This window comes from Macaca fascicularis, chromosome 10 (assembly GCF_037993035.2).
Source record: "Macaca fascicularis isolate 582-1 chromosome 10, T2T-MFA8v1.1".
NCBI classification, from domain to species: Eukaryota; Metazoa; Chordata; class Mammalia; order Primates; family Cercopithecidae; genus Macaca; species Macaca fascicularis.
Genome location: NC_088384.1, coordinates 33,660,445 through 33,670,885, shown reverse-complemented (window position 1 = coordinate 33,670,885; position 10,441 = coordinate 33,660,445). Strand labels below are relative to the sequence as shown.

At 62.0% G+C, this 10,441-nt stretch overlaps 2 protein-coding genes across 12 annotated transcripts in view; both read right to left on the bottom strand.

Annotated features, from left to right (window-relative positions):
• Window positions 1-883: 883 nt before the first annotated feature.
• On the bottom strand, window positions 884-4,089 carry SLC25A1 (solute carrier family 25 member 1). 2 transcript variants are annotated; one of them, XM_005567997.4, is made up of 9 exons: window positions 3,933-4,089; window positions 3,489-3,596; window positions 3,298-3,397; window positions 3,082-3,220; window positions 2,455-2,539; window positions 2,181-2,285; window positions 1,914-2,029; window positions 1,759-1,832; window positions 884-1,575 (listed from the first exon to the last, which is right to left on the bottom strand). In XM_005567997.4, exons 1-9 carry the CDS (start codon window positions 4,024-4,026, stop codon window positions 1,461-1,463), a joined length of 936 nt encoding a protein of 311 aa, XP_005568054.2. In that variant the 5' UTR covers window positions 4,027-4,089; the 3' UTR covers window positions 884-1,460. The 2 variants fall into 2 exon arrangements, with proteins under 2 accessions (XP_005568054.2, XP_045219962.1); XM_045364027.3 differs by lacking the exon at window positions 3,298-3,397.
• A 751-nt stretch (window positions 4,090-4,840) lies between these two features.
• Window positions 4,841-10,441, bottom strand: part of CLTCL1 (clathrin heavy chain like 1) — a 112,316-nt gene continuing 106,715 nt past the window's right edge. For 5 of the 10 annotated variants that reach the window (XM_045364020.2, XM_045364021.2, XM_045364022.2 and 2 more), the window contains 3 exons: window positions 8,779-9,000; window positions 6,105-6,180; window positions 4,841-5,344 (listed from right to left, as the gene is read on the bottom strand). In XM_045364020.2, the coding sequence (XP_045219955.2) occupies window positions 5,205-5,344; window positions 6,105-6,180; window positions 8,779-9,000 (438 nt within the window). In that variant the 3' untranslated portion in view covers window positions 4,841-5,204. Of the gene's footprint in view, window positions 5,345-5,572; window positions 5,613-6,104; window positions 6,181-8,778; window positions 9,001-10,441 lie in introns of those variants that run through there. The other 5 variants (XR_012419014.1, XM_005567993.4, XM_045364024.3 and 2 more) reach the window with 2 other exon arrangements.

Below are 10,441 nucleotides of genomic sequence, written 5' to 3'. Positions count from 1 at the left end.
AGTTTCTGGCTGGCAAAAGCTTATTCTCCAGTCCGAGCCAAATGCTTGCATGACTTTTCCCCCACGGAGGCACTTGGACAGGAAGCTGGTTTTTCTGCACAGCCAGGGGCACTGACTGATCCCATCCTGCCCGAGTGTCCTCCGCGTGGCTCATAGGCTGTGGCAAGAGGAGCTTGGCCCCATGGGGACATGCCAGTTCAGAGCTCTGGCCTCCAGCCAGAGGGACACCTTCCTCTGAGGCTCATGGCTGTGGCATGAGGTGCCCAGAGAGCCCTGGCCAGGCAGCCCCACTCCCTGTTGCCCCAGGGCAGCTGCCTCCCAGCCTCGGTGAAGGAACAAGGAAGGGCCCCTGCCCAGAGCCTTTGGGCAGCAGAGGCCAGACACCCCCACCAGGAGTTCAGAGGCCCCAGCATGCCCCCATCTCCTCCTCCCCACAAGCAGCGCATTTCACTCACTCAGGAGCTGGGCATGCCCCGGAGGGGCCCTGGGCAACCCAACCCTTCCCTAAGCTTCCCTGTGGGTGAGGGGCAGGCAGTCGTCCTGGGGACTCCATCTCCTGGGCCCAGCCCCCTGCTCTGAACACTGCTCTCTGCCAGGCCACCCTGAGGCCTTGTGAACACACCCTTTTACCCATATCATGGGATCTTGCCCACAGGCCACAGAGAAGGCCAGGGTGCAGCCCAGATCCTTCTTGGCCTGGCGCTGGGCTTCTCAGGGAGCCAACACTGTGGCCACAGCTACCCTTCCCTGGGTGGACACTAGGCTTTCCCTGTACCCCTACTGCAGTGTCCTCAGATGAAGGTGGCCTGGTCCCCTGCAGAGGCACAGCCACCAATCGCATGCACAGATGGGCCCATACAGGGACAAGCACAGGACAGGAGACTGCAACAGGATCCGGTTTATTCTGCCTTGGCAGGGTGGTCCTGAGAGTGGTGGGTGCCACCCTGTCCCGGGCGGAGGGAGGGCCCGAGGGCCAGTTAAGGCCAATGGCGGGAGAAGCGAGGGGCTGCAGCCCCTGGAATGCGGTGAAGCCAGGCCGAGGCCCGGAGGCAGCTGTGGTAGGCCGGGGCAGGGTGGAAGGCACCGGACTGGGACCGGGCCAGGGCTACAGGGCCGAGGACCCAGGCCACACGGGCACCCCGGGAGGCGGGGCACAGGTCACATGACACAGAACATGAAACACAGGCACAGGGCTCACAGTATGCACATGGACAAGTGGGCACGGGGTCACAGGCCAGATGCACACCCAGCCATGGCTGGGCCAGACACCAGGACACAGTGGTGGTGTCAGACCACAGGGGGGACACATGGACTTGACAGCCACAATGCACAGACCAGGCTACAGAGCTCGAGGGACGTGGGAAGGGCCTTTTGGCACTACTGCACTGGAATCATGTGAGACAAAGGTGGTGGGGCACTCTGGAGGTGCCTGGGGCGGTCCCCTTGCAGCCTCTCTAGGCTTAGTCTGTCTTCCACACTTTGTTGAGCAGCTTCACCACTTCATCATAGATGATAAACACTATGGCCACATCCAGGCAGACCCGGCCCAGGCGCGGGACAGTGCCCTTGTAGAATCTGGGTGGGAGGAGGGGTGGGGAGAGGAAGGCAGGTCAGTGCAGTGTCCCTGCACAGGGCAATCCCCAGATGCTGAAGGGGGAGGCACAGAGGCCTGAAGGGGACGGCATAGGGCGTGGGAAGGCCAGGTAGGCCCGGAAAGGTCTGAGGTGGGGACAATAGCCCTGCCCCTCCCCTACTCACGCCTTGAGCCCCTCCTTCCTCAGGATCTGCAAGCCACAGTCCCACGTGTTCCGGTATTTGTGTGCCTCCAGGCCCTGCGGGACATCAGCAGGCAGGGGCTCAGCAGCTAGCTCTGGCCCGGTGCCCCCTTCCCATCGCATTCCCAGTCCCCGCACCTGCATCCGGGTCTTAATAACATCCAGAGGAGTGTTTCCAAAGACACTGGCTGCGCCTGCAATAGCTCCGAAGACCCCAGTGATCAGAGGGTTCATGGGCTTGTTGGGGTTGTCCCCTGGATATGAGGGGTAAGGTGTGGTCAGAGGGTGCCGGGAGGAGCCTGGATCAGCACCTCAAAAGGTGGGTGCCCGCCGCCCAGGGGTGGTCTCAAGGAGAGGAGAGCAGTTGGCCCTGTGCAGAGACAGGGCCCTGTGGTGCAGACACACCTCGGTACCAGTTGCGCAGGGAGGTCATGACGAAGAAGCGGATGGCCTGGTTCGAGCCCTGCTTCAGGACGGTGGCTGTGAGGCCCTGGTACGTCCCCTTCAGCCCTGGGGGAAGGCAGGCACGGGTTTGCCCTGCAGCCTCTCAGGCCCTGGCTGGGAATTGGTGTGTGTGGAGGGTGGGTGCTGCACAGAGCCCAAGGCAGGATGGGAGGTGCAGGCCCTTCCCACCCTGGCCCAGGTCCCTGAGCCCTAGCGGGAAGGTCCAGTGGCGCACCTTGTTCCCGCACAATCTCCCTAACCCCGTGGAAGAATCCTCTGTACTTGGGGTTTGGAGAAGTCTGGTCGTGGATGAACTTCACCTGAGAGAGAGAAGCAAGAGCGCAGGTTCTCGGCAGCCACCTGAGTGGGTCCTGGTTAGCAGGCAGGCCCAGGGCCCATCCAGGGTGGAGGAAACTGGGGCTGCAGCTCTTCCCCCAGAAGCAGTGTAGCCAAGGCCGCCCGGGGCCGCCCACACGGACCATGCCCCAGGACACAGGGCAGCCCGCACAGACCATGCCCTGGGACACAGGGCAGCCCACACGGACCATGCTCCGGGACACAGGGCAGCCCTGGTGAGCCGCCTCTACCTTTACGTTTGCCGCTCTTTTCCAGTTTTCGCAGTGAATGCGAAATTTTGTTTTCTGCTTTATAAAAGCATTTTGTAAATAAGGCTGCCTTTAGCATAGATTCAGCCTCCACGGATGGCCCTTCGTGGCAGGCGTCCTGCTCCAAGGCCCCGCAGTCACCCCGCGTCCAGGAGACCCTCCCCAGCTTGCCGGTTGCCCCTGGAGCACCGGGCCAGTGCGGCCGCCAGTCTCCGTACTCCCTGCGTGTCCGGGGTCCTCGCCAGGACCTTCCCCACCTTGATGGTCTCCATGGGGCACACGACCACCACGGCCTCGGCCACGCCGGCGCCTAGGCCACACAGCAGCCCGCGTGTGCTGTCCAGCCGTCCCTGGGCATCCCGCATGTGGTTGCTGAGGAACTCGAACATTCCGAACCTGGAGGCGGGAGGCGGGTGAGAGGGGCTGCCGCGGCCGAGACCCTCCTCCCGCAGCAGCCCCGGGCCGGGCCTCACCTGACGGCTGCCTTGGGGATGGAGCCGTAGAGCAGGGAGCTGAGGCCGCGGTACAGACCCAGGACGCCATGGCTGCGGACCGTCTGCCGCACGCAGTCCCCTGCGGGAGGGGGCCGTCAGGACCCCACTGCCCTCGGTGCCGCCGCCCTGGGTACCCGCCCCCCGTGGCGCCGCGGCCTCCCCCTCCTCACCGATGCCCCGGTACCGCGGCGGGTGCGAGCGCTCGTCCAGCTGCAGCTGCGTCTTCACGTACTCAGTGGGGAAGGTGATGCAGATCTCGATGCCACCCGCCAGGCCGCCTGCAGGGACCGGGCACCGGCTCCTCAGACCCCCGCCCGGCCGCTGGCGCTCGGGCCCCTCCCCCGTCCCGGACTTTGCCCGGCGCGGCCGCCGCGCCAATGTCGCGGGAACCTGGGCTGGGGCCCCACGACTCCATGCCCCCACCCCGTTGTCCCGGCGAGGCGCGGGGGTGACAGGCGGCAGGCGGGCTAGCCCCAGCGCGCGGGGTGGGGACCAGGACCGCGCCCCCACGACTCCCAACCCAGGGCCCAACCCGGAAGTGGGGCGGGGCCTCAGTGTCCCGGGCCCACCCGGAAGCGTGGCGGGAGTGGGGTCCGCATCCCGGAGGGGCCCACCTGCCAGGATCGCCTTCCCCGGGTGCGTCAGCTTGGCCTTCCCGGACGCAGGCGCGGCGGCCGCCAGAGCGCGCGGGGCGCGGGGCGCGGCCATGGCGGGCGGGAGGCCGGGCGCCCAGTGGCGGCTTCGGGTCCGAGCCTCCTGAACTCCGCGCTCGGTCCGCGGTGGCGGCAGCGGCCGGTTATGGTCCCGGGGGCGGGGCGGCCGCGTCAGCTCCAGGTCCCGCCCCGCGTGGTCCGAGTCGGGCCCCGCCCCCAGCCCGCCCCAAGCGGGCCGGGAAACTGAGGCCGGGGCGGGGCGCGCCGAGGCAGGCGTAGGGGCGGGGCCAAAGCGCAGCCAATGGCCGAGTCTCTGGGCGACCGCGAGCGGCGGGGCGGGGGCGGGGGCGGGGCTGCGGGAGGCGGGGCTGCGAGAAGCGGAGCCGTGGCCCAGCCCCGAGCTATGGGTCAAGGTGCACAGTATGCCGCTCCGCAGGGAAGCGGGCCTCGGGTCTGCGCGACTGGCGAGAGCAGCGGGATCCCCGGGGATCCCGGAGGCCAGGGGCATACCCTCCCCGAAAACACGTGGGGCTAGCCCAGTTCCTGAGGAACTCTAACGTTTCGAAGCTGGAGGAGGAAGGCGGGTGGCCAGTGAGAAGGGGCTACGCCGCCGGGTCCCCCTCCCGCAGCGGCCACGGGCTGGGACTCACCTGCCGGTTTCCACCCACACCTTTCCCGGATTTAGAGTTCCTGCATTCAGCGAACAAGGTCCGGAAAGACCCCAAATGCAAGCGGCTGTATTCTCCTAGGCAGCTTCTCTGGGCGCAGGTCCCACACCCCCAGAGGGCCCAGCAAATCTTTAATGGACTGCGGGGCCTAGGAAACTGGCCCCTGTCCCTCCCACCCACACCAGCACCAAGCAGAGCACCTTTGCCTGGATAAACCGACTTTAATATTTCAGATTGCCAGGAGGCTCAGAGTCCTGTTATGAGGTCCGGTACCTCCAAACAAGACGTGTTCACGTAGTCTTCAAACTGGCCTGGAGGGGGCAGCTCCAGCCAGTCGGGGGCGCCCAGGAGGAATCCCTGGCTCCAGCAGGAGGGCCCAGAGTCCAGACCCTGCTGGCGGCTGAAGATGGTCTTGCGCTGTCAGCCTCTACCCTGGCCTCCCCAGGCTCTAGGATGGCTCAGAGGTTGCCATCATTGGGTTTCACCAAAAATAAATATTGTCCAGGTGTCCCTGCCTCCCACTGCGGTCCCCTGTGCTGCTGGAGTGACACACTCCTTGGAGAAGTTAGTAACTCTGCAGGTAGAGTGGGTGGAGACAGCGCCCACTACACGCAGAAGTTGTACATTGGAGGCTGGTGAAGTTGGGAGCACAGGCATATCCATAGGGGAAGCTGGCAGGGCCTGCTATCAACCTCAGCTGCTGGCCTGCAGAGGGGGAAAGCCCACAATGAGCAGAGCTCTTCCTGCCCATGGGGGTCCTCTCCTGGCTACCCTGAGTAGCTGGGGCCCAGGAAGCAGGGTCTATAGGACCAGCCCTTACCACCCAGAAGCTGAGGCACCGAGAGAGTAGGCACCCAGAGGCAAGGAGTGTGTGGTCAGCCAGAGAAGCTGGCCTGGCTAGAGGATAAGCTAGTCCCCAAATGGGACACTTACTTAGTGCAATCAGCTGGGTCTCATTCATGCCCATCAAAATCTAAAAAAACCAGAATGGCATTAATGGTGGAGGGACACACTCAGCAGGAGGCTTGAGACCCACCAGCATGCTACACACTCACACCACATCCTCAGGCCTGCGTTGACCCAGCAGTGTCCCAGCACCCCACAGTCTCTCCAGTCTGCTCGACAGCCAGGCTGCCCTGGGCAGGTTCTCAGGTGCAAAGTTCCTCCCAGCACACACCAGCAACAGCCTTGCTGCCCAGGGGCCAGGCCCAGCAGGACACAGCAGCAGTTCACAGCTAGGCAGGCAGCCCCATCGGAAGGCAGGCACCCTTACAGCAGGGAGGACAGTGGCCATGCCAACATTCCTGGACGTACACATCTCCACACCCAGCAGCCAGTGGGATCCTTCCAGCCCCCACCCATCTATTCCCATCCTCATTCAAAGCCCAGCCAGGAAAGGGCAGTGGGACTTTGACTCCCTCCCTTCTCCCTCCCCAGGGGGTTGGGGGCTACAGGTGACACCTACCAAACATGAGAGGGGCCGGCTCCATCACATGCTCCTCTTGCTTGTGCAGACTCTCCAAGGCATCCAGTCTGTCCACCTGCAAGGAGGCGAGAGCATGTGAGCACCTGCTTGACAGAGTGCAGTCCCGGCCTCTAGGTGAAAGTAGAGTGGAAGGTCAGGACACAGGGCCTCCAGGAGAATGACAGTGGAGGAGGTGCACATGGGCAGAGGTGGAGTGGCTCAGTCCTCACCCCATGCACTTTTATAATGCAGCAAGGCATGGAGAGGTGAAGCCTCAGTAGCTGGGCTGAGATGGAGCAAAAGGTGGGGCCCCCAGAGCTTCCCAGTGGGGACTGGGGCAGTCAGTTGTTACAGGCTGTGAGTGTGGCCTGCTTATGGGGGGCCAAGTCCTCCTCTGGATACAGGGACACTGCCATTTACTGACTTGCAGGGCTGGGATGTGCAGGGAACACTGCCTGCTGCTGAATCCAGTCAGTCTAGTCTGCCCGCCCCTCCAAACCAGCAGAGAGATCATGTGGCTCTCAGAGACAAGTCACCTGGCACCTAGACACTTCACCTGAGAAGTACTGAGGACAAACTGCCTCCTCACTCTTCCCTGAGGCTTCACCAGACACTGACCCCACCCATGGCCAGAGAGTGAGGCGGCAGCACTGCACTGGAGGGGCGGCAGCAACTGTGCAGCTAAGATCCCCTCACAAACACACTGAGTAAGAAAGAGAAACAAGAATGTGCCCCCATGAGCTGGGGTCTGGGGGGCTGAGAAGTGAGGAGGGAGCAGGGGGCACACTCGCTGACACCTAGGGTGAGGGGTGAGCTAGGCCTGTACCCTCCCTAAACTGGGAGAGTGCCGGGGGCATCTCAGAGGGATGGCCCTTGAGCTTCCCAGATGAGCCACGAGGCCCTGGGCCCAGCTGTCCACCAGGAAGGGACTGTGCTTCTTGTCTGTGCCCTCATTCTCCCAGCACTGCTGTGTGGAGTTAGCTGGGCCCCAGCTCAAGCTGACAATCAGCTCACAACCCCACGCCACTGACTGGGAAACCCCTTGCCAGCCCCTCCTCTCCTTGAACTCTCCCCATGACAGGCGTCTCATCTGCCCGGGCAGAAATAGGTGGGCAGCAGCAGGGCAGGTGCTGCAGCAGCCACCACTTCCCAGGGCCAGTGGAATCTGGGAACCCTGGGCCAAGGCTGGGCAGCCACAGTGCAGACCAAGGTGATAGTGGCTGCTAACTCCATCATCCACAACAGAAAGGGAATGTGCTCCTCAAAGTCCTGGGGGATCCCCACAACAGTACTTTGACCCTCACAGGATGACATCCCTGAGGCCTGGTGAGCCTGAGTTCCTCTGACACTAACCCACGGACCTCTACCCCCAGGAAGAGATTCAAGCACATTCTTCTTTCCTTGTGCTGGTTCTCAGAACACAGACTACTTTCAGGAAAGACACCTGAGGGACGGGAAAACCCGCTCATCATGGTGAAAGCAGCTTCCACAGGCACACACCAGACACTGCACAACGCACACCATACACTGCATACCACAAACCACACACCACACATGCTGCCTGCAGGGAGCTGCCATCCACTGTGGTGGGGGAACCAGGGCCCTTGTCAATCCAACCAGTCCATGTCCCCTGGCAGCCCATGCATCTCAGGCCATGTGGCCAGGGCTGTCCCTTCCTCCCCACCCCTTGACAGTCATCAGGGAGTTTCTCACTCAGGCGTGCTATGCAGATGGGATGGGGTCACACTGTCCTACAGAAGGGTGATGGCCTCGAATGGCCTCTGGGATGGCCTTCACTAGGTGTTGGGCAGCCGCCTAGAGGCTCTGCAGGCGGCAGGCAGCCCTCCAGGCACTTCCAGGCTAAAGCTGGCAGCATGAACTCACCTTCCTGTTTCCCTCCTACCTCCCACTCACCTGGGAGGCCCCTCCCTTCCCTTGCTCCACTGAGTGATATTTCAGCATGAGTGCCTTCCAAGGGTCTACATCTGGCTTGAAGGAGGTTAGATGGGCAAGTAGATGCTACTGGAGGTGACTTTTCCAGTGTTAGAAACAACAAACTGTACCAGATGACACTGCTGACACAGGTCTCTGGACAGTGGCTAAAGCTAGGTCCCAGCAGGGACTCCTAGGACTTCAACACCAAGGGAGAGTTTTACAATCAGGTACTGTCACTTCAGTGAGGCAGCGAGTCATCCTCCCTATGGCCGTTAGAAAGATTCAGTGCATCTGTGAATACTCCTACTATGTGTTCAGCAAAACGCAGCTACCACCAACAGGTATGCTAACAGCTGCACCCCCAGATGCCACTGGGAGCTCCACGGGGAGCTGGGATTGCCAGCCACCTCACTGTCACCCTGATGAAGTCCAGGGCTGGGGACGAGCATGCCTGCTGTGCTCCCAGCAGTGTGCACACTGCGACAGCTGCACAACTGGAGTCTGCAGGAGGGCTGCTGCCAGTGGGCACTCCCCATGATTTTCTGGAGGGGCTTAATGTTGGGCAGAAAACCACTTGAGCATCAAGGAAAGCAGCCACTCCTGAAGGCGGGCCAGGGCTACCTGGGGAATCTGGGTTGGCCTCAAAGGGGCCCACCCTTAAGACCTGCGGCCAGAGTCACTGCTAGGGGTGGGCTGTGCCACACAGGGGCCAGGGAGCTGCAGCCGGCCCGGCACCTACCTTGCTCAGGTACTCCCTCATCACCTGGATGAAGTAGGGCATGGCCAAGTCCACGAGATTGTGCCTCCAAGCCAGCTCGAGCACCATGTCTGGGTGAAGCAGGTCATAGCAGGTGAAGAGAGAGGCTGCAAAGCACTCTCTCTTGCCTTCCTCCAGGAACCACTGCAGCAACTTCTGGGCTAGCTCAGCATCTCGCGACTCTGCAGCATGCTGCATGGCATCCTGCAGCCAAGGCAAATGGTTGCTTGGGCGTCCTGCAGGCACAGGCCTTGTGCCTGTAGCAGGTGGGCCGGAGGGCAGGGAGTGGCACCAGGCTCCACAAAGGCCTTCCTGCGCTGTGAGCAAGTCTGGACCTGTGGCTGAGCCATTCCCTGCACCCTGCTGCCCACTGGTGAAATGGAGGTATCACCTCCAGGGGCTGTGGAGGGGACAGGTGGCTCACGGAGGTGCAGGTGCCCTGGGAGACAGGAACTCTGGCCCCAAAGGCAGAGGGCATGCACTGGCTGCTCTGAGGAAGGCACTGATGGGGGTTTAGGGGTTGCAGGTGTGCTGCACTCAGGCCCATGGAGCGTGTGATACCAGGGGAGCAGTTAGGAGGGGTACAGCTACTGCTCTAGAAACAGCAATGTGCTTTTCTTTCAAGTGGCTCAAAAACCCCTAACTGCTATTTTCATCCTTGCAAATGTATTTGTCTAAGACAATATCATTCATAGAATAACACCTGCACCTGACCAGTCCTGAGGAAGCCTGCACTTCCTGTGGCCATTCTCTTATTTTCTAGCCCCACAGCAAGTGCTGGATCACCTGACTCCCTCTATGGCCCTCTATGGCAGGGGCTATTAGTACCCCTTTCAGAGACCAGGAACCTGAGACCAACATGTAGTCACTTGCCCAGGGCCACGCCACCTGGAGTTGGCCATGACCCACTGACTGTGACCTGTGCTCTCCAGGATACCCTGTGGCGGTCTCAGCTCCGCACCCCGCCATCGCCTGCAGCACACACCTCTGAGTTCCATTTGGGAGGTCCCTGAGGACGCCCAGTGCCCACATCTGCATGGCCCCGATGTGCTGAGCCGGCTCCGTAGAGAAGTCTCTCCTGCCGGCACACTGCTCACAGAGCGCTGCCTCCTGCCCCACACTGTTCCCACAAAGGCACCAGGATTCGGACCCGCAGGTGAGAGCTCCAGGTGCCTTTGGGTCGCCGCTTTGAGGACCTGTGATGCCCGCTCATCTGTCTCCCTGCTGTGCCCTCCAGTGGCCCAGCCTACCCTTGCTGACTTGTCTTCCACATGTGCCTGAAGTGGGCACTGCTGTTCCTCTTCTGTGGGCCTTGGGGACTGTCTCACTGGCTTCCCAGAGGACTTCCAGTAGCAGCAGCCCCCAGGAAGCTCCCAGTCAATGCCCTGCTCCTGTGGCCTGGAGCTGGCTCGAGTCAGACTCTCCCACACCCTCCTCTCTCATAACCACCCTGGCTCATGCCACTCTGGGCAGCCTGATCCTGGTCCCCGTCCCTGCATCCAGCTCTCCAGTCTACACCTGTACTTCCGCAGGCCCCCGCTCTTCACTGGTGAGTGTGGGAGGGCCCCACTGACCGAGCTTTCATTTAGATTCTACTTCTGTCATCTGGAAATACATTTTTCTGTTGCTGGCTGGCTTGGTCCTG

Bases quoted from the DNA above. Each gene is read 5' to 3' on its own strand.
- SLC25A1 (XM_005567997.4), bottom strand. From the start codon at position 4,026: ATGGCCGCGCCCCGCGCCCCGCGCGCTCTGGCGGCCGCCGCGCCTGCG. The intron at 3,221-3,297 runs GTGAGGCCCGGC...TCCCGCCTCCAG, and splicing joins ATCCCCAAGGCAGCCGTCAG to GTTCGGAATGTTCGAGTTCC. The intron at 2,540-3,081 runs GTGGGGAAGGTC...TCTCTCTCTCAG, and splicing joins GCCCCATGGAGACCATCAAG to GTGAAGTTCATCCACGACCA.